Source organism: Spermophilus citellus (genome assembly GCF_964194105.1).
Source record: "Spermophilus citellus genome assembly, chromosome: X".
NCBI lineage: Eukaryota > Metazoa > Chordata > Mammalia > Rodentia > Sciuridae > Spermophilus > Spermophilus citellus.
Window position 1 is genome coordinate 109,909,414 of NC_138190.1, and position 26,769 is coordinate 109,936,182.

The 26,769-nt window shown below is 39.9% G+C and overlaps 1 protein-coding gene across 1 annotated transcript in view; it reads right to left on the reverse strand.

Annotated features, from left to right (window-relative positions):
* The window catches only part of TRPC5 (transient receptor potential cation channel subfamily C member 5), a gene marked incomplete at both ends in the record, with an annotated part of 142,310 nt that extends 116,309 nt beyond the window's left edge, over nt 1–26,001 (reverse strand). The window contains one exon of the mRNA XM_081277486.1: nt 25,624–26,001. Within this exon, the coding sequence (XP_081133612.1) occupies nt 25,624–26,001 (378 nt within the window). The remainder of the gene's footprint in view (nt 1–25,623) is intronic.
* Nucleotides 26,002–26,769: the final 768 nt, after the last annotated feature.

A 26,769-nucleotide genomic window follows, 5' to 3' on the forward strand; every position in this document is an offset into this window, starting at 1 on the left:
AAATTCTTTGCTGCTATAAAACAAGGATTGCATTTAATCCAGTTTCCAATACCTTGTTCCTCATTTCCATCTGAGACCTCATTAGAATGGCCTTTAGTATCCATATTCCTATCAGCATTCTTAATGCTCTGTTTATGGCAATTCAGAATTTTTCTAGCCAGTCCCTCTAAATTCTTCCAGCCTCTGCCTATTACCCAGTTCCAGAACCAAGTCCATATTTTCAAGTATTCATTATTAGCAACAGCCTCACTTCTCAGTACCAATTTTCTGTCTTTGTCCATTTATAGTTGCTATAACTGAATACCACTGACTATTCATAATGAATAGAAAACAAATACTTAATTCATAGATCTAGAGATTGAAAAGTCCAAGAATGATGCCGACATCTGCTCAGCATGTGATTAGGGCCTTCTTGCTGCATTATAATATGGTGGAGGTTAACAGAGTGAGGAAGTCACTCCTACAGTAACCCCTTAATCCATTAATCCATGCATGGATTAATATCCCTTCATGACCCAATCATCTCCCCCAAAGTCCTGCCTCTCAAATATGATTAGAGTTGGGGATCAATTTTCCAACACATGAAATATGGGGGACCCATTTAAACCATAGTACCAAATGTCCCCATGGGGGGAGCAAATTACCTACAGTAATTTGAATCTCTGAAGTAGAATATAAAAGAGAGGTTTGGTCACATGACAATAAGGCAAGAACTCAGGGCTGGAGTTGTAGATCAGTGGTAAAGTGACTGCCTCACACATGTAAGGCACTGGGTTCAATCCTCAGTACCACATAAAAATAAATAAATAAAATAAAGGTATTGTGTCCATTTACAACTAAAAATATTTTTAAGAATAAGGCAAGGGCTCAAACATAGCTATCAAAATACAAGATTTAGAAGGAACCAAAATTTGTCCTACTTGATGCCAAACTGCTGAGCTATCATCATATCTAGGAATGGGGTTAGTCCTAGATCTGGACTGTCATCTCACAGGAATGAATGGAAGAGTTACTTCCTAGGAATTGCCTTCTTCTGGAGGTGTGGGGGTTCTGGAGGACTGAAGGGCTATAGTGGCAGGGAACTTGGCAGGTCATTATGAAGACTGTTATTCAGTGGTATAGTTGCAGTTATTCTCAACCACACTAAAAAGGAGGCAGTGGGTATACATCTCATGGCAGCACCATAGTTAGCATCCTTGAATCATCATAATGGAAAGTCCATGAGTTATGGATATTCTAGACAAATGTAAGACAAACCTATAATGACTTTTGCTAATGGCAGACAAGAAGTGTTTAGTATTTGGTACTACTGGAGGCACTCTGGAGCAGTTTTTTATTTAGGGTCTTTCTGACTGAATTCCTCATCTGAAATTTCTGAGTGGCTTCTTTCAGAAACAGCCATGCAACCAGGGCCCCTCACTCTGCACCAGAAGTTGCCTAGGGTTGGGAAGCCTTTGAGAAAAGAAGCCTGACAATTGCAAGATGCTAGCCACGTTCACTTAGCACAGACATCTTAGTGGAACACATATCAATAATACTTCTTCCACTTTAGCAGAAAAATGGGATTCGAAAGTCTCTGATTGGGGGGCTGGGGTTATGGCTCAGTGGTGGAGTACACATCTAGCATGTGTGAGGCACTGGGTTTCATCCTCAGCACCACATAAAAATAAATAAAATAAAGGTATTGTGTCCATCTACAACTAAAAAATATTTAAAACATTAAAATAAGAAAAAAGTCTCTGATTAGTAACCATGGACAGCACCAAAAAGAATATTTGATTTTCAGTACATAATGGTCATGGTTAAATTACTTGATCACTAATAAAACAGAAGTCATTTTAAAAACATGTAACTTTTGGTTGGCAAGAAAAGTAACTTAAGTCATTTTGTGGTTGAACCCAGGCCTGTCATGTTGACATCATTCAATTGGAAACAAGTTATTTCTAAACACATTAAAAAAATTGTTGATGGACACAATGCCTTTATTTATTTAAGTATTTATTTTTAATGTGGTGCGGAGAATCAAACCCAGTGCCTCACATGTGCTAGGCAAGTGCTCTACCACTGAGCCACAACCCCAGCACCTCTAAACACATTTCTTTTCTGACAAAGGTCTTCTAATATTCTTATAATGTATTGATTTTACCCATATATTTTTCCTTTATCACCTTCTGGGAGGGAAGAAGTCAAGAACTTTCTTCCCCTATAATCTCTCTTTTTCTGTGACATCACTTTTCTTCCCAAAGTTTTTGAGCTAGCAGCTGCATTGTCAACAGTATGTCTCGAAAAGAATGCCTTTTGTTCTGGTCAGAACAGACCAAATGTTAAAGGAAAAGAGCAGGAAGTTGGTTGTCTCTGGTTAGGGATGGGGAAAGGAGAGCTACTTTGGGCTTCTGACCCTACTGCTACTGTCTCCTGCCTCACTTTCTCCATGTATGCTTCCAGGCAAGGAATGTGGGCTGCTGTCTTCCCAGAGAAAGGTAATCTAAAGGATGATTACTACCAAATTAGGAAAATATCAGCTACCATCTCCCTATTTCCCTGAAGTCAAACACACTCCAAATTTGCAACTTGGAATGGCAAAACATTTTAAATGTAATGATGACCTTTCAATCACTTGCCATGTCTATCTGAAAGACACACATAGCCAGACACCTCATAGTTTTAATGCAAACTTTCACTTTGTAGCAAATTTTCAGGAGCACAAAACAAGCCAGGGCTGACTCCAAGGAGGCCTTAAATGGGATTGGGGTTCAAAATTATATTTATTACTACTTGGGTTTTCTCTTTATTTTTTTTAATTAATAGGGGATAAAAATCTTGAAGGTAGATGAAAAGTTACAAGTGGGGAAAGATAGCACCTAGCACTTAGAGGGCTCCAGAGACACAGGGATTTCTTGCCTATTGTCAGAAAAGGGCAGCAAATGTGGTCAGGTGTATATGGAGGAACTTTAGCTTCAACTATGGTCACATTCATAAATTTGAGACTCCCTGGGGGCCCCAGGCATACATTTGAGAATTATGGGCAACTGACACTAATAGGGAATTACTTTGGGATTTCTTTTATACCCTGCCAAGGTTCAGTTCAAAAAAATTACCATGGAGATGTTTAACTGTTTCAGAGGCTAGGGGCTAATAATACACCTTGAATTGATTGTAGTGATAGAAGAATGGTCCAGATTGTCACTATGTTTTATTTAATTCTAATGATTCTATGATTAAGTAGACTATAGATGAACAGATAGCCTCCAGTATTTTAGAGGTTTTATGGCAAGAAATGTGTCATTGACATCAATGCCTATGAAATTGTAGTGAATACCCGTTTTTTTTTTTTTTTTTTAAACTGGAACTTTGTATTCTTGCCTCTCTAGTAAGCCAATTGTGTCTCAGGCAAAATACCTAATTAATGTGGGTTTATCAAGTACTGTTAGAATAATTTTAAAACATTGCTCATTTCCTCCTGACATCCCTTTGAAATTTCTTAGTGTTATTCCTTTACTTTTCACTGGTAAAAGATTAAGCTAAAGAAAGTTTGAGTAAATTGTCTCCAGCTACCCAACAGCTGAAGGATGGAGTCATCTGGAGAACTCCACTTCTAGACTTTGTTCATCATATCATGTATCACAGTTGATATACACATTGCAAAATCACAGGATTAGAAGAGACCTTAATGATGATGTAGTTCAGTCTCAAATGTTTAACCCTCTTGATAATACCCCTGCCTACTAGCTATTCTACCTTTGCCCAAATATGTCCTGTGATGATATGCCATTCAATTTCTCTCCTGTGGTGTGATTATCATGTTGAAATATCAGGTGGCTACATTTCCTTCTTCTTCATCATACACTATTCAACAGCCCCTGATAGTTTTCCCTAGTATGCAATTCTTTATCAAGAATGCTTTCCTGCTGGGTATGGTGGTGTAGGCCTGTAATTCCAGTGACTTGGGAGACTGATGCAGGAGAATTACAAGTTCAAGGCCAGTTTTGGCAACTTAACGAGACTCTGTCACAAAATAAGAATATTAAAAGGGCAAGGATGGAGCTTGGTAGTAAAGCTCCACAGAGCTTGGATTCTATCCCTAGTTTTAAAAAAATGCTTTCCTGAGTAGTGATTCAGTATATATCTAGCAGTAAGGACATACTGCTTCTTCTTTATTGATTCCATCTTTTTAGGGGGGTCCTGGGGATTGAACTCAGGGGTACTCAACCACTGAGCCACATCCCCAGCCCTATTTTGTATTTTATTTACAGACAGGATCTCACTGAGTTGCTTAGTTACTTGCTTTTGTTGAAGCTGGCTTTGAACTCACTGTTTCAGCCTCCTGAGCCATATTTAGGGTAGCAGCAGCACAGTAATGGTTTGGCAACCAGCAAATAGCTCTTTGTCCTGTCTAGGAGCTGTACCCTCTTAAGAAAGCTGGTGGGTAGTAGCCTAGATCAAGAGTCATGTAGCCTCACTGGAGGTCATTGCCCTGGAAAATCAAGTGGTGCTCCTAGTTTAAAAAGAAAGGCTGCCCTTGGCCAGTGTGGGGTGGATGCCTCTGATCACTCTGGAAGTATCTGGCCACATGCTTAGAGGTAAAGTTCAGGGTTCTCTAGTTTGTGTTAGGAAAGTGAGAGGTCAGATTCTTAAAACAAACAAACAAACAAACAACAACAACAAAAAACAACAACAAAAATTTAGGGCTGGGGTTGTGGCTTAGTGGTAGAGTCCTTCCCTCACATGTGTGAGGCATTGGGTTCAAATCTCAGCACCACATATAAATAAACGAATAAAATAAAGGTCCATCAACACTAAAAAATAGTTTAAAAATTTACTTTTTTTAGTTGTATTCGAACATAATACCATTATTTTATTTCTTTATTTTTATGTGGTCCTGAGGATCAAACCTAGGGCCTCGCATGTGCTAGGCGAGCACTCTACTGCTGAGCTACAACCCTAGCCCACCATCAGAGATCAGATTCTTAAAGAGGCCAAAAAGGAGGGTGAGGAGAGAGGGATGGAGAAGGAGATGACAGCCAGGCTAAGTAGTAGATGCAGTATAATCATTATTTTTATCAATGTTATGCTTACCTTTGGTAGGAAGGGCCCTAGTGCCAACTTTTAAATACTTTGCAATCCTGGTTTTCTCTAATAAAGCCACTTAGTCTAGTCCATAATAATACTTTCCTAGCTTGTAGTTCATTTCTTCTAAGCACAGGGTAACTCTGTATTCATCTACTTAACCTGTTGGATGCTGGGCTCAGCACTGTAGCATGGTTGAAAGAAAGGACCTCAGGATTGAAAGTTCTAGCTCACAGTTTTCTGTCAGTTGTGTTCTCCAATCTTGATGATAAAATGGGATGAAGCTGGGCACAGTGGCACATACTGTAATCCCAGCAGCTTGGGAGGCTGAGGCAAGAGGATTGTGAGTTCAAAGCCAGCCTCAGCAACTTAGAAAGGTCCTAAGCAACTCAGTGAGACACTGTCTCTAAATAAAAAATACAAGAAAGGGTTGGAGATGTGGCTCCATGGTTGAATGCACCTGGGATCAATCCTTGTATGAAAAAAATAGGGAGGGGGACCCTGGGGGAATGGAAATAATCATACCAGTTTAATCATTTAGTTGACTTTAGTAATTTAGGCTTCCTCATGGGTACTTTAAATGAAAAAGTAATAGGAATGACCAAAAAAAATGATTTCCAGTAAAGATTAGTTTCACTTATTTGAATAGCTTCTCCAAATAAGATCTGTTATTTTCACCCAAGTAAGGCCCAGGATCCAGAGAACACTTTTTATTCTGATCAGACAAGCAATTACCCAGAAGAGCTTAGCACTGGCAGCAGAATATGCAAGCCCACCTTTTCCCATTTCTGGGTTTACAAATGGATACATGCTAATTAAAAATCATGGCAGTCTCTGGTTAAAATAACAAGGGGACTTTGATGCTAGAAGAAAAAATTAGGCTCCTAATAAGGAAGGAAGAAAAATGACAGGAAGGTCAAGCCAGGGCTCACCACTATATACTCCCTTAGTAGCCTCAGGAAAGCTAGTTGGTTAGCAGAAGCTGTAAATTATAATCACATCTGTATGATGAATAAATGTTTACATTCCAATGCCAGGAGCTGTTGGCTACAAACTAACTGTATTTATTCTTTAGATACAAATACATCTTGTTTTTAGAGGACATTTTTAATGTTTCTCTGCCCAGATTGAACTTGTGGCAAAGATATTATCACCTCAGCTTCATACATGGCCTTCCAACTATGTGTCTCTAGATCCCTGCCATGTGGTGAAAGACTTTTCTTTTAGGACACCATGGAGATCAGAAATCTTGCCTTGGGCTTTATTTGGAGCAATTATCAGTTCCTTAAAATAATGGCTATTGGATTGAAGGAAGGTTTTTGTGTCTTTAGAGTGTCTTTCTTTTCTACTCAGAGCTGAAATGAACATGAAGGATTTAAGTTAGATGCATGGAAGAAAATTTATGGTGCTAGACTCTAGAATGAGTGATTAAAGGATGTCATAGAATTCATTCTGAGTGGCTTCAAAGACACTAAAGAATCTCATGTTAATGTAGTGTAAGTAATAGTTGAAAATCAGAAGTTGTGCATCTTTGCTATAAAAGTCACCCTATTGAGCTTGAAAAAAAAATCACTTTCCTTGTCTGCACATTATTTTTTTCACATCAATAAAATGGGGAGGAGATGAACTTAACAAATCTTTCCAAATCTGACATTCTATTAATTTCACTTATTCATTCATTTAAAAAGTATATATGGGATACCTGCCACCTTCAGAAAACTGATGTAGGCACTAGATATTCAAAAGTCAACAAAGTAAGTCAAATAGCTTCTTGAGAGAGGCAATACACACACACACACACACACACACACACACACACACACACACACACACCAGGTGGTGATAATGCTATGAAGAATCCTGAAGCACAGCAAGGGGATAGGGAATAGTGGAGGTGCTTTTTTAAAAAAGGAAGATCTGGGAAGGCCTGCCTGATAAGGCATCTAAACTAGCCATGAAGCTACTTGGGTGAGGAACATGGCAGGCAAAGGCACTGGGGCTAAAAATTCCTCTAAAAGGTGAGTATGGGTGGAACAGATTGAGCAAGGGAGAGATATAGATTAGAGCAGGGAGACACCAGGGGGCCAAATCATGCAGGTCCTGTAGGCATTGGAAGGACCTCTGCAGGTGTTTGGGAAGAATTGCAATGTCTGGCTTATGTTTTAAAGGGTGATTCAGGCTGCTGGGAAAAGACTAGATTACGTAGGGCCAAGAGTGAAAACAGGTAGGAGATTACTATAATTGCCTAAATAAGAGGTAATGGTGGTTTTGGCTACATCGAGGTGATAGGGGTGGTGAGAAACGCCATATTCTAGGATTGTCTGGGATGATTCAAGGCCTAAAGGGTTTTGTCCAGGGCATCTCCTGGTCCTTTCCAGAAATCATGAATATATAATTGCTCTTTACACACCTAGAACATGGGGGAGCTTGATTTATTCTTTTTGCAAACTTCCTGAGCAATAGACAATTGAGGTTGTTGGTAGCATTAGGCTAGAAAAGACTTCCTCTCCTTGAGATTGTTAAGGTTATTCACTGTTGGAGGAAAAGACATTATGGCTGTAATAATCTTTCTGGTTAGACGGGGCTACCCGATCATCCATTTTGACACTGGCATTGGTGTACTGTCTCAGGGTCCCAAATACATTCTTTTTTTTTTCTTTTTTGGTATTGGGGATTGAATCCAGTGTGCTTAACCACATTCTCAGCCCTTTTAATTTTTATTCTGAAATAAGGTCTTGCTAAATTGCTCAGGTCCTCACTAAATTGCTGAGGCTGGCTTTGAATTTGCGATCCTCTTGCCTCAGCCTTCTGAGTTGCTGGGATTACAGACATGTGCCACTGTGCCCAACCCAAATACATTCTTAATCTTGATGATCATGTCTGTATGGCACCATATGAAATAGAACTTTGGAAATTATCCTCTTTATCTAGTCAATGCAGACAATTTGGAGAGTTAGACTAGACATTATAGACTTCTAACACATTTTCTCACTTTTGTACAATTTGTTTTCCTGTACAAAATGTTGTCCTGTACAATTTGACCCTTGGTATCTTTTATTTTTTGAAGTAGCAATTCTGTTGCCAATGAAGTAAAAGGAAAACAATAGATGAAATGGATTTTTGCCATGGTCTTGTTGTTAGAATGCATTCCTATGCTAAAGACAACTCCTCTTCCTGTTTATGTCTCCTTTCTACTTCCCTTGGGCTTGAGGTATGGGCTTGTCTTGTCCTATTCTGTATTTCCAACTCAAACCATAGCTATAACAGCAGTATTACCATTCTTTCCTTTGTATCAATACTTGAGCACTAAAATGGAAACATAAAAATAAAGGACTATTGTGTGTTAATACTCTTATACTAGAAAGACACTAAGGTATTTTAAGCATTATTTAACAGTCTTGTATTTGTATGCAGAAAAGTTAAAGGACCTGGAATCCAATAAACTTTGTTTTTTGCTCTAAATTTGCTGTAAAACTGAGTAAAGCACTGTTCTTTAATAAATCAGAGTGAACAATTAAAAAATGAATAAATTGTTAGTAAGTTTAATATATAAAGAGTTTAGACAAATAAGTAAGAAAATATGAAGACTCTAGTAGAAAAATGGATTAAAAATATGAGCAGTTTCTCACAGAAGAATGACACATGGCTTACCATATTAAAAGATTTAAATGCTGCTTATAATAAAAATTCAAATGTAAAACAATAATGAGAGCAGTTTTTTGCCTGTCAGATTGACAAAGATTTTAAAAATATTTTTTCAAACTATGATTGCAAAGATGTGAGAAACAGAGCCTGGGGTTGTGGCTCAGCAGTAGAGTGCTTGCCTAGCACATGCAAGGCACTGGGTTCGAGCCTCAAAACCACATAAAAATAAATAAATAAATTAAATAAAGATAAAAAAAAGATATGAGAAAGAGGCACTCTAACATAATGCTAGTTGGAGGTCAATTTAGTAATTTAGATCCAATTTAAAAAATGTATATACCCTATGATTCTATAATCCCATTACTGGGGATTTACAAATAACAATTACACAGGTGTTGAAAGACATGTATACAAGGATTTTTGTTATGGTGCTGTTTATAAAAGGAAAAGAACAACAAAACAATCAACCTTGAAACCACTGGAATGCTAATTTAATACAGGACTGGTTAAATAATTATGACACATTTGTATGATACAATATTGCCGTTAAAAATAATCTAGATAAATGTCCCCATGGGGAAAGATAGCCATAATGTATTTTTAGAGGAAAAGAATACATTGCAGAACATTTGTTATAAAGAAAAGTCTTATGTGTATTTGTCTGAATATTCATAAAATATCTAGGAGGACTCACATAAAATGTTTGTAGTGAAAGACTTCTAAGAAGTTAATTTTGAGAGTGGGAAACAGGAGATGTTCTCCTTTATGTGCTTTTATATTGTTTTAATTCTTAAAATTAACATGCTTTTATATAAAAAAAACTCCAAAATAAGCAAGTGAGTATGCATAAGGGTACTGGTGATATAGGAATCTGATACTTGAATAACTTTGCATCTCATATCTAGAGTTAAGAAATTAGAGAGTGGAAGAAAAAACATGTTTGCTTTGATGTGACACATCCTCATTTTGCTTGGATGGACAAAGCCCAGATTATTCTAAGTACTGGCTTTCTTGGTGGGGACTGAAGCCCTTTCCTGTGCAAGTACATTGGGAGGTGGAGAGATAATATCTGCCCAATGGTTTGAGTGAAAACCTATTTAATGAGAAGGGGATGGATTGGAGCATCTCTGTGAGTCATTTTTAGCTCCAGAGTTCTATCCACTGTAGATAATGAAGCTGAAGGTGGCTGAAAACAGCAGATCACCATGAGCTGTCATGGAAGAGTAGAGGGGGATTTAGAAATTTTGCTCTTGAGCTTCAGAAGTGATTGTTATAGGTCATCACCTCTCTTTCCCGTGGGGGGAGAGAGAGAAAAGTGGTAGTCTCAGAGGTGAACTGTCGCTGGGACAGGCTTCGTCTTTGTTCTCTGATTTGGCTCTTTGGAAGGTTCTTTCAGTACTTTTTTCTTATCAGGCTTATAGCCCTCCTTCACTAATAGATAGGCAACAACAATCTTCTGAGAGTGAGGTGAAACAGGAAACCTTTCTTCAGTCAAACTCCTTCTAATCATGTGATGTTCTCTCTGCTCTACTTTTGTCTTAGAACACAGAAGAGTTTGTGGATTGTTGCCAGAGGCAACAAAATGTCTGGGCTTATCAGCAGGTCCCTGAACCCAGGATCACTTTTGCTATGGTGGCTTTCCTTATGACTCCAGAAACTTCTTGCTGATAGGAGAAGAAACTCCGTTCCTTATTCTATCTTGCCTGTTGGCCTCAATATCCTATCAAGTATGGGGCTAGAGATAGTTCAGCATAGTTTGCGGGGCCGTTAGCCAGCCATCTTTCTCAAACTATTGATCCTATGTCTGTAGTTTAAAATTTCCTCTATAGGAAATAAGAGGCAATTTTGGGGACAGGAACAGATACCTATGCTCCCATATGGACAGCACTTTCCTCTTATCTCTAACAGAATTTATATTGCCATTGATTGTTTATATTTCTCCTGCCTCACCTCAACAAAGTTATGCAGAAGCACTTAGTAACCAGCTGAGTATGGGATACTGAGGACAGGGTGGAGAGGAAGACAACTCCTTGGTTTAAAATCTAGACAACTGAAAGGATAATGGTGCCACTACCTGAGAGAGGATCCACTTCATGAGGAGAGTGAGGAGCATGAAATGAGGCTAGAACAAGGATTCAGAACACAGACTGCTACTATACTTCATAAGTTTGGATACCTGCAGGCCCTCTTTTTTTTATTGATACTGGGGACTGAATCCAGGAGTACTTTACCACTGAGTCACATCCCCACATCCCAGCCCCTTTTATTTAAAGACAAGGTCTCATTAAGTTGCTGAGGCCAGCTTTGAACTCATAATCCTCCTGCCTCAGCCTCTTGAGCTTCTGAGATTATAGGTGTGCGCCACCACACCCAGGTTCAGTAGGTCCTCTTGCTAGCTCATGTGAGCTTTTGCAAGTTTTTTTTTATTCAACTTATTCATGTCTTGTAAAAATGGATAATGGTATTATTATTCTGCATGATAAGATGGTTGTGTCCAATAAGATAATGCAAGTTATGTACTTAGAATGGGGACTGGCACATAGTGAATGCTCCATTAGTATTTGCTATCATTATTACTGTTAGAAATCATGAATTTTTAATATTTAAAGTACATCTAGATGGGGGGTATATCTAACTGAAAATTGAAAAATAATTTGTGGAACCATGAGAGATATTGTGCTACAAAGATAGAAGTGACAGAAGCTTGGGCAGCACCAGTATCTATGGGAGAAAAAGATAAGGGGTCTGACAAATAAAGCCTAAGAAGCAGTGTGGTAGGGGAAGAAGGAGGACACCTAGATAAGCATGGTAGCATGGAAGCCTTGAGAATTGCTGAGCAATGAAATAAAAATGGGACACAGACAAAGCAAATGGGCATTAAAAAACTTGGAGGTGATGGATTTGTTTATTACTCTGTGGTGCATAGGTGTATACATGTATCCAAATTCATCAATCTGTCCCCATTAAATGTATGCAATATTTTTTGCATGACAATTTTTTATATCAATGCAACTGGTAAAACATGGGACCCAAACATTGGACATGTATATATGAGGTCAGAGAAGAGGAGGGAGTGTCATTTGGAGAAGAGGATAGACAAAAGAGGAGAGGGTCAAAGACCAATATCGTCAACTCCTGACAAATATTTGCTAAAGGGCAAATATTTGTAGGGAGGGGGACCATGGCTAAAAGCACTTATATGTTTCTATTTAGTGAATTGCTTTTGAGGTTAGTTCATGGTTTCTTCCTTGCAAAGTGTTGTGCAGAAAGCTCCCTTTATGTACTTGAGATCAAGTTTAAACAACCATATTTTTTTTTCTAAGAGATGAATGAATATCACTATCTCCTAGACGGGTGTTCTGGCTAGACAGCATGTGCATGTTTGTTCTCTCCATAAAATCTATAAATTTCTTGAGGTCACTAACATTATCTTTTAATTTTGTTGTGAGGCATATGATTAATAGTGAAAAATACTTAGAAAATCAAATAGAACTAAAATGGATTAATTATTGGCTAAAGCACTTATCATCAGTGTGTTGTTCTGGATAGACACAACTTGTAGCTGTTTTATTTATTTTCCACTTGGTTGTAAATGTTATCAACATATACAGGGACTGTTCTAGTTTGATATACATGCATTATTTCATTTAATTCTCACTATGACTCAATGAAGTAAACTTCATTATTATTTCTAGTTACAGAGTAAGAAACTGACATTTAGAGAGATTAAGTGACTTGTTCAAGGAAACATATCTAATAGGAGGCTGAACCTAAAGGCAATGATCTTTCCACCACGGCAGGCTGCCTATAAATAGCAGGAGTTATTTTGTAATCTCTCCTCACATATTGAATGCTTAGGATTTCTAGACTAGACTTTTTAGGTCTTCTTTCTGTGCTCCAGTCAGTTTCTGCAGATCCTAATGTCCCCCTCCACACTGTGCAATCTCACCCTGAGACTAAGAGCTAGATAGAAGCAGGAGTAAATGCAGTGTCCTGTTGCTGATTTTCTATAATCTCAACACAAACACTTATCAATGTTGTTGAGATTTAATCTCAGTAGCTCATCTGTGAGACCAATTTTAATTTGGAGCCATCTGCCACAGGCAAATGAGTAATTATGGCAGAGCCCAGAGGGGCGGGCCATGGGGAGAAGGTTGGCTTAGCCTCTTTCCGCCTGCCTGCATTGACGCAAGTGACCAAGAAAGAAAATTACTTGGGTGGGCTGTTGATGCAGAGGCCAGAATCTCTACCTCCCTGTTGCTTAAATTCCTTAGATTCCAGTGAAAAAGTAAGGATGACTTTGAAGTCACGTAGCTTGCCTGGTAGCAGAAGGGAGACTATTGCCATCAAGGTCAGGCAGAAGGAGATAACCTGTAAACTGGGCCAGCTCACTATCTAACTGCTCCCTCACATTGTACTGGCAGCACCTTGTCATGAATTCCACTTCCTGGATAGTCTTTCCACACAATGTGACAAACTAAGTCAAACTAAAGGAACAAAGCCTGAAGGAATAGTAGTCATTGACCTCTATCTAACATTTTCAAAAACTTTTTTCCCAAAGACTTTGGCATATCTTAATCTTATTTCTTCTTTACAGCAGGCAGTAGGGGTTAGGTATTATTAGCTTCACTTTAGAGAAGATGAAATTGAGCTATAGAAAGCTTGTGAGTTGTCCCAGGTCACCCTGTTAGTTATAAGCTGGCTAACAGCACAAACTCTAAATGAGAATCTGTTCTTCTCTTCTAGGCCAGGGATTTTCAAGTTATGCTTGTGCTTCAAGGGCCAAGGAGATATAAGATACAGTACTATGTGTGTATGTGTGTGTGTGAAAGAGGGGAGAGGGATGGAGGGAGGGAGGGAGAGAGAAAGAGAGAAAATAGAGAGGAATATTTGGATGCAGAAACAGAAGACACAGATGAGAACTCTGTGACAATGGAGATAGAGACTACAGTGATGGCAGTTATAAGCTAAGGAATGCCAGGTATTGCTGGCAACCACCAGAAGCTAGCAGAAAGGTGTGGAATTAATTCTCCCTCCAGAAGGAACCAACCCTACTGACACCTTCATTTCAGACTTCTGGCCCCCTGCAATGAGAGATAATATATTCATTTTGTTTAGGCCATTCACTTTATGGATATTTGTTATGAAAGCTATAGGAAATACGAGAGGTGCATGAACCTCTTACTTAGAAATGGGTAGAGATAAGCTTGTTGAATGCTGATTTAAGGCCTAAACCCCAGATTCTCATTCTGTAGGTATGCAAGGAAGCTCATGAATCTGTATTTTTACAACTTTTCATATGCATGTCAATGGATTCTGAGTTGGTTTTGAGCATGCTTATATAGTCTCCCTTGCTGAAAAGAAATAGGCTGGCATTAGACCTCCTGTTGTCCATAGAGCTTGAATTCTGAGACTACTTACCCCAAGAAATCACAAATCCTCCAGGTTGCCAAAATCTACCCCTAGAGGAATAGACCATGGTGATTAGGTAGTGGGCCCCAAACGTCAGATTTCTGGAGCAACTAGAGGACCATAAAGCCATAAAGTAACACACACACACACACACACACACACACACACACACACAGACACACCCTCTGGTGCAGAAAATTCTACCTGCTAGAGTCTCATCATTTTACTTTAATATTTGAGCTCTATTAAAAATGCATGTCTTCATATGGTGTTGATACTTGAAAGTCATGTCAGTCATTTATGCTCTGGCTGTGATCTTCATATGAGAGTAGTTTTGATAAGCTAGAGAGGCAGAGAAACATAAGGGGGATAGGGGAAAAAAGAGAAGAGGAGGTCTTGCCACTCGCCTGGGGCTCAAGTTCTTGCCCAGTAATGACAAGGAGAGGATTGGTTTATCTTCCCCAAAATAGGGGAGATCAGCTGTACCCAACGTCCTGGAGAGATAGGGAAGAGCCTCTGTGAATCAGGACAGTGGTTTAGATTGTATGTGTAGAAGACTTGAGTACCTTCCTGTGAGTGGACCACCCAGCTGAATCCAAGGTCCTTTAGGAGGCCTGTGTTGGTTGACTCATAGCCCTGATTGCTCCCAGGTAAACAACCGTGTGTCTATCTCCCAGAAAGACAGAGCTCCAGCACTGTGGCAGCTTGTTGTTATAGTTACTGACATCTGACTTATCATAATGATTGTCAGAGCAGTGGAAGAAAATGAAATGTAGCACAGGCTGCTGGGAGGGGTTGGAGTAGGGCAGGAGAAGGGCAGGAGAAGGCTGCCTTCTGCAGAAACTTGGGAATGGACCTGATGGCTTTGTGAGTTTGTACATGCAGTATGATATCTGAGCATGGACAAAGAAAGTCTTATATTGACTGTGTCTGAAAGGGTCCTGGCAAAAGAGAGCTTGCCCTAGATAGCTTTACCCAGGTTCCATATGCCTGACTTTCCACCCTGAGTGGTTCATTCCTATTGAGTTAAAGTTCTGTCTTTGCCCAGGAGAGGCAAAGACTGCACTTGAGTGTTAAGTATACCTGGTAACTTTCATCCTGACTGGTAAAACTTCATCATTTGCTAGAGCACTCAGGAATGATGGGGAAAGTGGACCCATTGAACAAGAACTTGGCCTATTTTAAAAACTTAGCTAGTGTCAACATTGCTAGGTTCCCCCACCCCAAAACTTCCATATATTCTCTTCTTCAAACAGTTACTAGTCTAAATGGGATTGAATATGAAAGCCAAAAAGGTCTTGTTTGTTTGTTCGTTAGTTTATTTATTTTTGGCACCAGGGATTGAACCCATGGGTGCTTAACCATTGAGCCACATTCCCAGCCTTTTTAAATATTTCATTTAGAGACAGGGTCTCAATGAGTTGCTAAGTGTCTCTCTAATCTTCTGAGGCTGGCTTTGAACTCAAGATCTTCCTGCCTCAGCCTCCCAAGTTGCTGGAATTACAGGCATGCACCACTGAGCCCAGCTCAAAGAGGTCTTGTTTAATAGCAAGTCGTGTGCTTTCTAGGTAATATACTTCATGTATCCTTCATGAGGGACTCCTTCATGTCCCTCAGCAAATATTTACATATCATCAATTATCTAGTAGGCACTTGTTTAGATACTTATGGGATAAGCATGGAGACAGGTGGGCACTAAATTTATGCCTCACATTTAGGAAACAATCTAGTTACAGAGACTAGGCATTTCTACAAGTGAGGCTGACCAGTGGTAGAAAATGGCATGAGATTGGTATCTAGCGAAGGGAAGAGCCAATGGGTTGCAGGATGTTGGGGACAGAAAAGGTCATTTTGGAGCAAGGTCACTAGAAGTCTTCAATAATATTAACACATTAAACCACTCAACACTTAACATGTATTTGGGGAAAGGGGACACAGAAAGAGATGAGTTTTGATGGGGATGGTGAAATGGATTGAGTAGGAAACATTCACCTCTTTGTTTTGTTATTCATCCAGATCCTTCAGGCCTGTTCTTTCCAGAGGGCTCATCCATCTTGCATTCATCTGTTCTGTCTCATAATTCTTAACACTGGGAATTCTAAGATTTATTTATATTGCCAGGGAAGCAGTATTGGTAGTGGTTAAAGGGAAGTTCAGGAGCTAGGCTGCCTGGGTTAGAATCCTGCCTCTGCCATTTATTAACTGTGATCAGAAAATTGACCTGATTATCCTGGGATTCAATTTTTCTCAATAGTAAAATGTGATGATATAATAGTGTCTACCTAATAAAGTTGCTCAGAGGATTAAATGAGGTAAGTAGTGTAAGATGCTTAGTATAGTGCTGGTTGCATATTACTCATTCATCAAATAAATATTTACCAGGTGCCTGTGATGTTCCAGGCACTTTTCTAGTGAAATAATGCAGCAGTGAACAATAGAGACAAAGTCCCTACTTTCTCAGGACTGTGTTAAATGCTGATGGGGAAGGAGGGCATCTAGACCCTTTACTCAAGAAACCTTTAGTCAAGTGTCTTGTTTTCTACTATCTCTACTTTGTGGAATGTATTGAGGTGTTGTATTTCTGATGATTCAGTATTTTATTTGTCCCTACTATATGCCCAATTCTATGCTCCTAAAGAAGAGAGACAGTGAAGAGACTTGTCTGACTTGGGGGATGTTTACAAAGGACTAGGGGAAGACAAGACTGAAAAAAGATTATTATATGAAGGATACTGAGTGTTAGGCTTTATGGGTTGGTTTCTCTTCTAATAAGGAATGCTATGGGAAGGAGGGAACATGGCCGCCGACGAGAAAGCAGTGACTCTAATGTCTCCACATTAACGAGATCAAAAAGACCCTTTGGAACAGCGGCAGTCTTCACACTGAGGAACTCCTAGCAAAATTCCATGAAGAGGGGTCCTGCCGGGATCTGGTAGGTCTATTAGAAGTGTCGGTTTGTGGCCGCTGGGACTCGGGGCCCGGGGACTGTGGTACTTGCCGGCCGTCGCCTCCCCGGCCCCGGGCGCCGCTGGAGCGCGAGCCAGAAAAACACGGACCGGGACGCGGCGCGGCGGGCTAGAAGCCGGGAACGCCGGGGGCGGAGAGAGCGACCAGGGCAGTGCTGGCTGTGGAGGCCGTGGAGGAGAGAGGCGTGGGAGCTCGAGGCAGAGACACACCGGAGAGAGCGAGCCAGCACCCCGCCATCATCCCGAAATAGCGAGAAGAGGAAGATGGCGGCGGGAAGTGAGTAAGCCTCTCTGTGTTCCGCGCCCCGCACCGCCGCGTCTGAAAAGCTGAGACTGACAGCTGCGACTCAGCATTAAGCCATCCAGCCAAGGCGGCTGGTCAGCCCTTCTCATCCTGCGGAGGTGGATGCCTGCCGGGCCTTCGTGGGTAGTGGCCGCAGGGTCCAGGCGGGGCTTGGGAGACAGTGGGGACCCGCCCGTGGCGTTGGTCACCCGGCAGGGGGAGGCGAACTGTCGCCGTTTGCGGAGGACACCACTGTGGCAGAGGGCTGGAGTCGCAGGGCTGCAGCGCAGGAGATAACTTCATTGAAGCCTGCTGCTACAGGTGTGTGGACACCTGGCTTTCGCTCTCCACGCATCGGGGAAAACTTAAGAGCCCCTCGCAGCTCTCCCGTGAGTGCTACAGCCAGCCCGAGGGAGTCAGAGGTGGTGTGGGACTGCCGCTCCTGCCAGGGCTGACTGCTGAGGCCTATTGCACCAGCTACGGGGGTGTGGCTACCGGAGGGCAAGTAAAATTCGCTGAGGATTCTCAGCACCAAGCTCTACAAAATTAGGGTCTGAGGGAATGGCAATCTGGAGGAGTGAGCCCAGTCGTTCATGAAAACAGGGCTCCCGGGAGCAGCAGACCTGGCCTGTAGCCAGTACTGTGGTGAGAGGGGCCTGGCTAGAGGAAAGGTGGAAGGGATTGGACACAAGAGGAGGCCCTAGGCACTCAGGTTTGGAGACTCGCCCAGTCTGGGAGGAGCTGCTACACAGTGAGTGGTTCCCGCGTACTGACGGGAAAGACTTGACCTGGTGGGCACAGCGCCACCTAGTGGAAGAGAAGTTAATCAAACTCTAAGATGGCATTTAGTAGGTTTTTTTTTTTTTTTCTTGATTGGGGTTTTTCTTTCATCTTCATTTTTCTATCTTGTTTTTTTTCTTTTCTCTTTTTTTCTTCTTTCTCTTCTAATCTTAATTTTAATTTTTTTAATTATTATTAATATTTTTTAAATCTTTGTTCTTTTTTAGTTCCTATTTCTTTCTTCTTTTGTCTGTTCATTTTTCTTATCCCCCTTCCTTGAATTCTACCTGCCTACTCTCATTCTCCTTAGTGACTTCTTCCCTTCCCTTCTAATACATTTCCTCCCTAGCATCAAATAAATTTATAGGAATAAACAGTAACTCAGCAGTCAATCAGAACAAGAAGCAACATGAGCAGCTTCAAGAAACAAGGAAGAAAAGGAGTACAAACAATGCAGGATAGCCTAAATATTCAGGAGGACCTAGAGTCATCAGAAAAATGGTCATATAAAAACCTCAAGGAACACCTTAGACAGATGGAATGGAACATCAAAGAGGATACAAGACAGCAAATTCAAGCAGCGAAAGAACACATTGAGAATGAGTTACATAAACACCTAAAAGAAGAAGTTAAGCATCTTTATCAGGAGATAGAGATTATAAAGAATAATCAAACAATAATTCTAGAAATGAAGGAAACGATAAACCAGATTAAAAACTCAATTGAGAGTATCACTAACAGAGTGGAACAAGTAGAAACCAGAACGTCAGATAATGAAGACAAAATATACCATCTTGAAAAGAGTCTAGCCAACTCAGAAAGGCTGGTAAAAAATCACGAGAAAAACATCCAAGAGATTTGGGATAACATGAAGAAACCAAACTTACGAGTCATCGGGATAGAAGAAGGTACAGAGATTCACACCAAGGGAATGAGAAACCTGCTGAATGAAATAATTACAGAAAACTTTCCAGAAATAAAAAAGGAAACAGATATACAAATTGAAGATGCATACAGGACACCGAGCACACAAAATCACAGTAGACCAACGCCAAGACACATTGTTATGAAGATATCCAATATACAGAAGAGAAAATATTAAAAGCTACAAGAGAAAGGAGACAGATCACATTTAGGGGTAAACCAATACGGTTAACAACGGACTTTTCATCACAGACACTGAAAGCAAGAAGGTCATGGAACAATGTATTTCAAACACTGAAAGACAATGGATGCCAACCAAGAATTCTGTATCCAGCAAAATTAAGCTTCAGGTATGACAACAAAATAAAGATCTTTCATGATAAAAAAAAGTTAAAAGAATTTGCAGCCAGAAAACCAGCATTGCAAAGCATTTTGAGCAAAACACTACACGAGGAAGAAATGAAAAACAATAACCAAAACCATCAGTGGGAAGTGCCTCAGTAAAGACAGAGGGCAAGGGGAAAGATAATCACGGAGAAACAAACTAAATATTTTTTTAAAAAAAAAAAAAAGGATAAACAATCAAACATGGATGGAAGTTCAAACCATATATCAATAGTAACTCTGAATGTTAATGGCCTAAACTCTCCAATAAAGCGACATAGGCTGGTATCATGGATTAAAAAAACAAATCCAACAATATGCTGCCTCCAGGAGACACATCTGATTGGAAAAGACATACACAGGCTGAAGGTGAAAGGATGGGAAAAAATATACCATGCACACAGTTCTCGTAAGCAAGCAGGAGCGGCCATCCTCATATCGAATAAAATCGACTTCAAGACTAAGTTAATCAAAAGGGATAAGGAAGGACATTATATACTGTTAAAAGGAACCATTCACCAACAAGACATAACAATTATCAATATTTATGCACCAAACAATGGTGCTGCGACATTCATAAAACAAATTCTCCTCAAGTTCAAGAATCAAATAGACCACAACACAATAATTATGGGAGACTTCAACACACGTCTCTCACCATTGGACAGATCCTCCAAACAAAAATTGAATAAAGAAACTATAGAACTCAATATCACAATCAACAACCTAGACTTAACTGACATATATAGAATATATCAACCATCATCAAATGGATATACTTTTTTCTCAGCAGCACATGGATCGTTCTCAAAAATAGACCATATATTATGCCATAGGGCAACCCTCAGTAAATATAAAGGGGTGGAGATAATACCATGCATTTTATCTGATTATAATGGAATGAAATTGGAAATCAATGATAAAAGAAGGAAGGAAAAATCCTACATCACATGGAAAATGAACAATATGTTACTGAATGATCAATGGGTTACAGAAGACAAAGGAGGAAATTAAAAAATTCTTAGAGATAAATGAAAATACAGACACAACATATCGGAATCTATGGGACACAATGAAAGCAGTTTTAAGAGGAAAATTCATTGCCTGGTGGTCATTCCTCAAAAAAAAGAAAAAACCAACAAATAAATGAGCTCACACTTCATCTCAAAGCCCTGGAAAAGGAAGAGCAAAACAACAGCAAATGTAGCAGAAGGCTAGAAATAATTAAAATTAGAGTGGAAATCAATGAAATTGAAACAAAAGAAACTATTGAAAAAATTAACAAAACTAAAAGTTGGTTTTTCGAAAAAATAAATAAGATCGACAGACCTTTAGCCATGCTAACGAAGAGAAGAAGAGAGAGAACTCAAATTACTAACATACGGGATGAAAAAGGCAATATCACAACAGATGCTACAGAAATACAGAAGACAATAAGAAATTATTTTGAAAACCTATATTCCAACAAAATAGAAGATAATGAAGACATCGATAAATTTCTTAAGTCATATGATTTGCCCAGACTGAGTCAGGAGGATACACACAATTTGAACAGACCAATATCAATGGATGAAATTGAAGAAGCCATCAAAAGACTACCAACCAAGAAAAGCCCAGGACCGGATGGGTATACAGCGGAGTTTTACAAAACCTTTAAAGAAGAATTAAAACCAATACTTTTCAAGTTATTTCAGGAAATAGAAAAAGAGGGAGCTCTTCCAAATTCATTCTATGAGGCCAACATCACCCTGATTCCGAAACCAGACAAAGACACCTCAAAGAAAGAAAACTACAGACCAATATCTCTGATGAACCTAGATGCAAAAATCCTCAATAAAATTCTGGCGAATCGAATACAAAAACACATCAAAAAAATTGTGCACCATGACCAAGTAGGATTCATCCCTGGGATGCAAGGATGGTTCAACATACGGAAATCAATAAATGTTATTCACCACATCAATAGACTTAAAGATAAGAACCATATGATCATCTCGATAGATGCAGAGAAAGCATTTGACAAAGTACAGCATCCCTTTATGTTCAAAACTCTAGAAAAATTAGGGATAACAGGATCATACCTCAACATTGTAAAAGCTATCTATGCTAAGCCGCAGGCTAGCATCATTCTGAATGGACAAAAGTTGAAGGCATTCCCTCTAAAATCCGGAACAAGACAGGGATGCCCTCTATCTCCACTTCTATTCAATATAGTTCTCGAAACACTGGCCAGAGCAATTAGACAGACGAAAGAAATTAAAGGCATAAAAATAGGAAAAGAAGAACTTAAATTATCACTATTTGAGGATGACATGATTCTATACCTAGAAGACCCAAAAGGGTCTACAAAGAAACTACTAGAACTAATAAATGAATTCAGCAAAGTGGCAGGATATAAAATCAACATGCATAAATCAAAGGCATTTCTGTATATCAGCGACAAAACTTCTGAAACGGAAATGAGGAAAAACACTCCATTCACGATATCTTAAAAAAAAATAAAATACTTGGGAATTAACCTAACAAAAGAGGTGAAAGATTTATATAATGAAAACTACAGAACCCTAAAGAGAGAAGTTGATGAAGATCTTAGAAGATGGAAAAACATACCCTGTTCATGGATAGGCAGAACTAACATCATCAAAATGGCGATATTACCAAAAGTTCTCTATAGGTTTAATGCAATGCCAATCAAAATCCCAACGGCATATCTTGTAGAAATTGACAAAGCAATCATGAAATTCATATGGAAAAATAAAAGACCCAGAATAGCAAAAGCAATTCTAAACAGGAAGTGTGAATCAGGTGGTATAGCGATACCAGATTTCAAACTATATTACAGAGCAATAGTGACAAAAACAGCATGGTACTGGTACCAAAACAGGCGGGTGGACCAATGGTATAGAATAGAGGACACAGAGACTAATCCACAAAGTTACAACTATCTTATATTTGATAAAGGGGCTAAAAACATGCAATGGAGGAAGGATAGCATCTTCAACAAATGGTGTTGGGAAAACTGGAAATCCATATGCAACAAAATGAAACTGAATCCCTTTCTCTCGCCATGCACAAAAGTTAACTCAAAATGGATCAAGGAACTTGATATCTAATCAGAGACTCTGCGTCTGATAGAAGAAAAAGTTGGATCCGATCTACAGATTGTGGGGTCGGGCTCCAAATTCCTTAATAGGACACCCATAGCACAAGAGTTAACAACAAGAATCAACAAATGGGACTTAATTAAACTTAAAAGTTTTTTCTCAGCAAGAGAAACAATAAGAGAGGTGAACAGGGAGCCTACATCCTGGGAACAAATCTTTACTCCTCACACTTCAGATAGAGCCCTAATATCCGGAGTATACAAAGAACTCAAAAAATTAGACAATAAGATAACAAATAACCCAATCAACAAATGGGCAAAGGACCTGAACAGACACCTCTCAGAGGAGGATATACAATCAATCAATAAGTACATGAAAAAATGCTCACCATCTCTAGCAGTCAGAGAAATGCAAATCAAAACCACCCTAAGATACCATTTCACTCCAGTAAGATTGGCAGCCACTATGAAGTCAAACAACAACAAGTGCTGGCGAGGATGTGGAGAAAAGGGTACACTTGTACATTGCTGGAGGGACTGCAAATTGGTGTGGCCAATTTGGAAAGCAGTTTGGAGATTCCTGGGAAAGATGGGAATGGAACCACCATTTGACCCTGCTATTGCCCTTCTTGGACTATTCCCTGAAGACCTTAAAAGAGCATGCTACAGGGATACTGCCACATCGATGTTCATAGCAGCACAATTCACAATAGCTAGACTGTGGAACCAACCCAGATGCCCCTCAGTAGATGAATGGATAAAAAAAAATGTGGCATCTATACACAATGGAGTACTATGCAGCAATAAAAAATGACAAAATCATAGAATTTGCAGGGAAATGGACAGCACTAGAGCAGATTATGCTTAGTGAAGCTAGCCAATCCCTAAAAAACAAGTGCCAAATGTTTTCTTTGATATAATGAGAGCAAATATGAACAGAGCAGGGAGGAAGAGTAGGAAGAAAAGAGTAACATTAATCAGTGACATGAGATGGGAGGGAAAGGGAGAGATGAGGAAAATTGCATGGAAATGAAGGGAGACCCTCATTGCTATACAAAATTACATATAAGAGGCTGGGTGGGGAATGGGAAAATAAATAAGGAGGGAGATGGATTACAGTAGATGGGGTAGAGAGAGTAAAAGGGAGGGGAGGGGAGGGGGGATAGTGGGGGATAGGAAAGGGAGCAGAGTACAACAATTACCAATAGGGCATTATGTAAAATTGTGGATGTGTAACCGATGTGACTCTGCAATCTGCATTTGGGGTAAAATTGGGAGTTCATAACCCACTTCATATATCATATGAAGTATGACATATCATATGAAGTATGATATGTCAAGTGCTTTGTAACGTTGTGAACAACCAATAAAAAAAAAAAAAAGGAATGCTATGGTATGGATGCAGTTTGTCGCCAAAGGTTTCTTTTGCTGGAGGTTTGGTCCTCAGTGTGGTGATGTTGAGGTAGTAGAACCTTTAAGAGGTGCAAAATAATTAGGTTATTGGGAGCACTGATCTGGAAAGGAATGAATGCTGGTCCTGCAGAGTGAGTTAGTTATAAAAGAGCATGTTCTTATAAAGGAAAAGGCAAGTAAGCAAAATTCAGCATAGCTGAGGCCACTATATATTCTCATATTGCTCTTTTTGCCTGTGGTTGGTTCCCTTTCCATTTTTCCTACCGCAATGTGATGCAGCCCAGGGGACTCTCATCAGAAGCTGAATAGATGGCACCAAAACTGTGAGTTATACATTTTGTTGTTGTTGTTTTGGTACTAGGGATTGAATCCAGAGACACTTAATCACTGAACCACATCCGCAGTCCCTTTTATTTTGTGTTTTGAGAAAAGGTCTCATAAGTTGCTTAGGACCTTACTAAGTTGCTGAGGCTGGCTTTGAACCTGCATTCCTCCTGCCTCAGCCTATAGAGTCACTGGGATTACAGGCGTGTGCCACTGTGCCTGTCCATACTTTTCTTTATAAATTACAAAGCTTCAGGTATTTTGTCACAGAAACAGAACATAGACTAATTCAAGGAGATATTATATTTGCTGAAAGATGGACAGGAATGATTGGATCATTATGAGATTTCAATACAAATAAACCAAGCTCATTTTTTTAGGATGGCTTGAAAGAAGGGAAAATGCAGGGAGGCCAGCTAGAAATTTTTTGTTAGTCCAGGACAGTGGATCTCAAACCTTAGCATGCATTAAAATTCCCTGGAGGGCTTATTAAGTTACAGCTTGCTGAACCCAACCCCAGAGTTTGTGATTTTTAGAACTGAACTGGGGAGTGTTAAGGTTCTTCATTTTAAAATAAGCTCCCAGTTAATGTTGATGCTGCTCATCTAGGGACTATACTTTGAGAATCACTCATCTAGGAGAGAGATGATGGAAATAGAGTCATAGTGGTGGAAGCTGGGATAGAGAGAAAAGAAAATATTTATGGGAATTAAGAAAGCATAGGGCTTAGGAATTAAATATGGAGGCAAGATAGAGGGAGGTATCAAAGATGACTATGGAATATCTAATCTAGGTGCCTTGAAGCATATGATAATAACCAAGGCAAAACCCAAACGTCTATGAGTGGAATGCAGTCACATAAACAGGTACTTGGAAAATATGGGAGGGCTTAGGTCCATCTGTATCTCTACAGTGGCATCCAAGTTCAAAGTTTCCTTTCTCATCTGCAGAAGAGAGGCCAGTGGGAATGAGAAAGCCAGGTCTGTGTTTGGTCTCTTATTTTCTACAATGTAACCATTGAGTAGAGTAAGGAAATGAAGAAAGAAGCAGGGGTAGGAGAAGTAGAAAGAGCTTGCATATTCTGGAAATGAAGAGCACAACTTTGAATTGTTATGTATTGAATGTATATGGGCAAATATTAAAAAAGGAAAAGGCAAGTGAGCATAACTCAACATAGCTCTAGAATACCACCTGAGATCACTGAAGCGATTCCTGAGATAGGGCTTCCTAACTCCAGCCTATCTAACCTTCCCTAGTTTCAAGGCTTTGAACTGTGTGCTGCTGTTTCTGGCCATTTCCCAGCATGTAGGGAGTTCTCTTACCTGTTTCTCTCCACTGGGCTTCCTGTAGCTGAGCAGAAGCTCCACAGCACCCACCACTTCCTTGCGGATGGCATAGAGTAATGCATCACCCACATACACGCTGTGGTTCAGCAGTAGCTCCATGATCTCCAGGTTCTCATTCTCAATAGCAATGAGCAGGGCACTCCGGCCCAGAGGATCCATGCAGTTGATGTTGACATTGTAGTAGATCTCGGCCTCTTGTAGTGCCTGCTTCACAGTGGCATAGTCCCCCTTCTCCACAGCATTGAGGAAGGCTTTCTCCTCGGCAGAGAGCTCCGTCTCAGCCCTCACGATTTGCAGGGGGATGCGGTCTCTATATGGTGAATAATTGACCTTCTTGTAGTATAGCTGGGCCATGGTTCATAGCAATTTAGAAAGCTGAGTGAGGAGAGAGGGAAAGACCAAAAACATTCTTAGTTATCTGAAGGTCTCAGGTGACAAGTTACAGAGGGCAGCCTTGCTAAGGGATTGGAAAAATCCCAAAGTGTTTTAATGACACTACCCTTTCCCTCTTGCCAAGGGGTACAGCAGAAAAAGCTCAGGCTTTAGGGTTATAAAGACCTGAACGCAAACACCCGTTCTATCACTTGTCAGCTCTGAGACCTTGGCTAAGTTACTCAAACCCTCTGTGCTTCACTTATTATTACTAAGGTTATTCATGTTAATAACATCACTGGCAGTTATCATTTAGTGACTGCTTATTGTGTGCCAGGTCCTATGTGAGAGAATAATTCTTGCCTTGTAAAGCTATTGTGAGAGTTACAGGAGGTGTACATTATCGAAGCAACTGGCACAGAGTAAACCTTCCAACACATGGTACAAATTCTTCCTTCTTTCCTTCCTTCCTTTCTGCTGCCTGAGAATACTCATAATAATACTGCTGGTTGATGATGGAAAGTTGGTGCTCATCTTTGGCCAGTTTCCTTTTGAGCCCTTGGTCTGTGAGTTTGTACTAATTTTCAAGATTACATTTGCAACTGTCCCAGATGCACATCCTAGATTGAAATGCTGTTTTAGTGCTAACTGCAATCCTGTTTCTTGTTGCTGCTCACTGGGGAAGGGATATTGCCTCCAATCAGCCAAAGCCATCTGCAAAAGATAAGCATGCACTGCCTCTGCCCATCC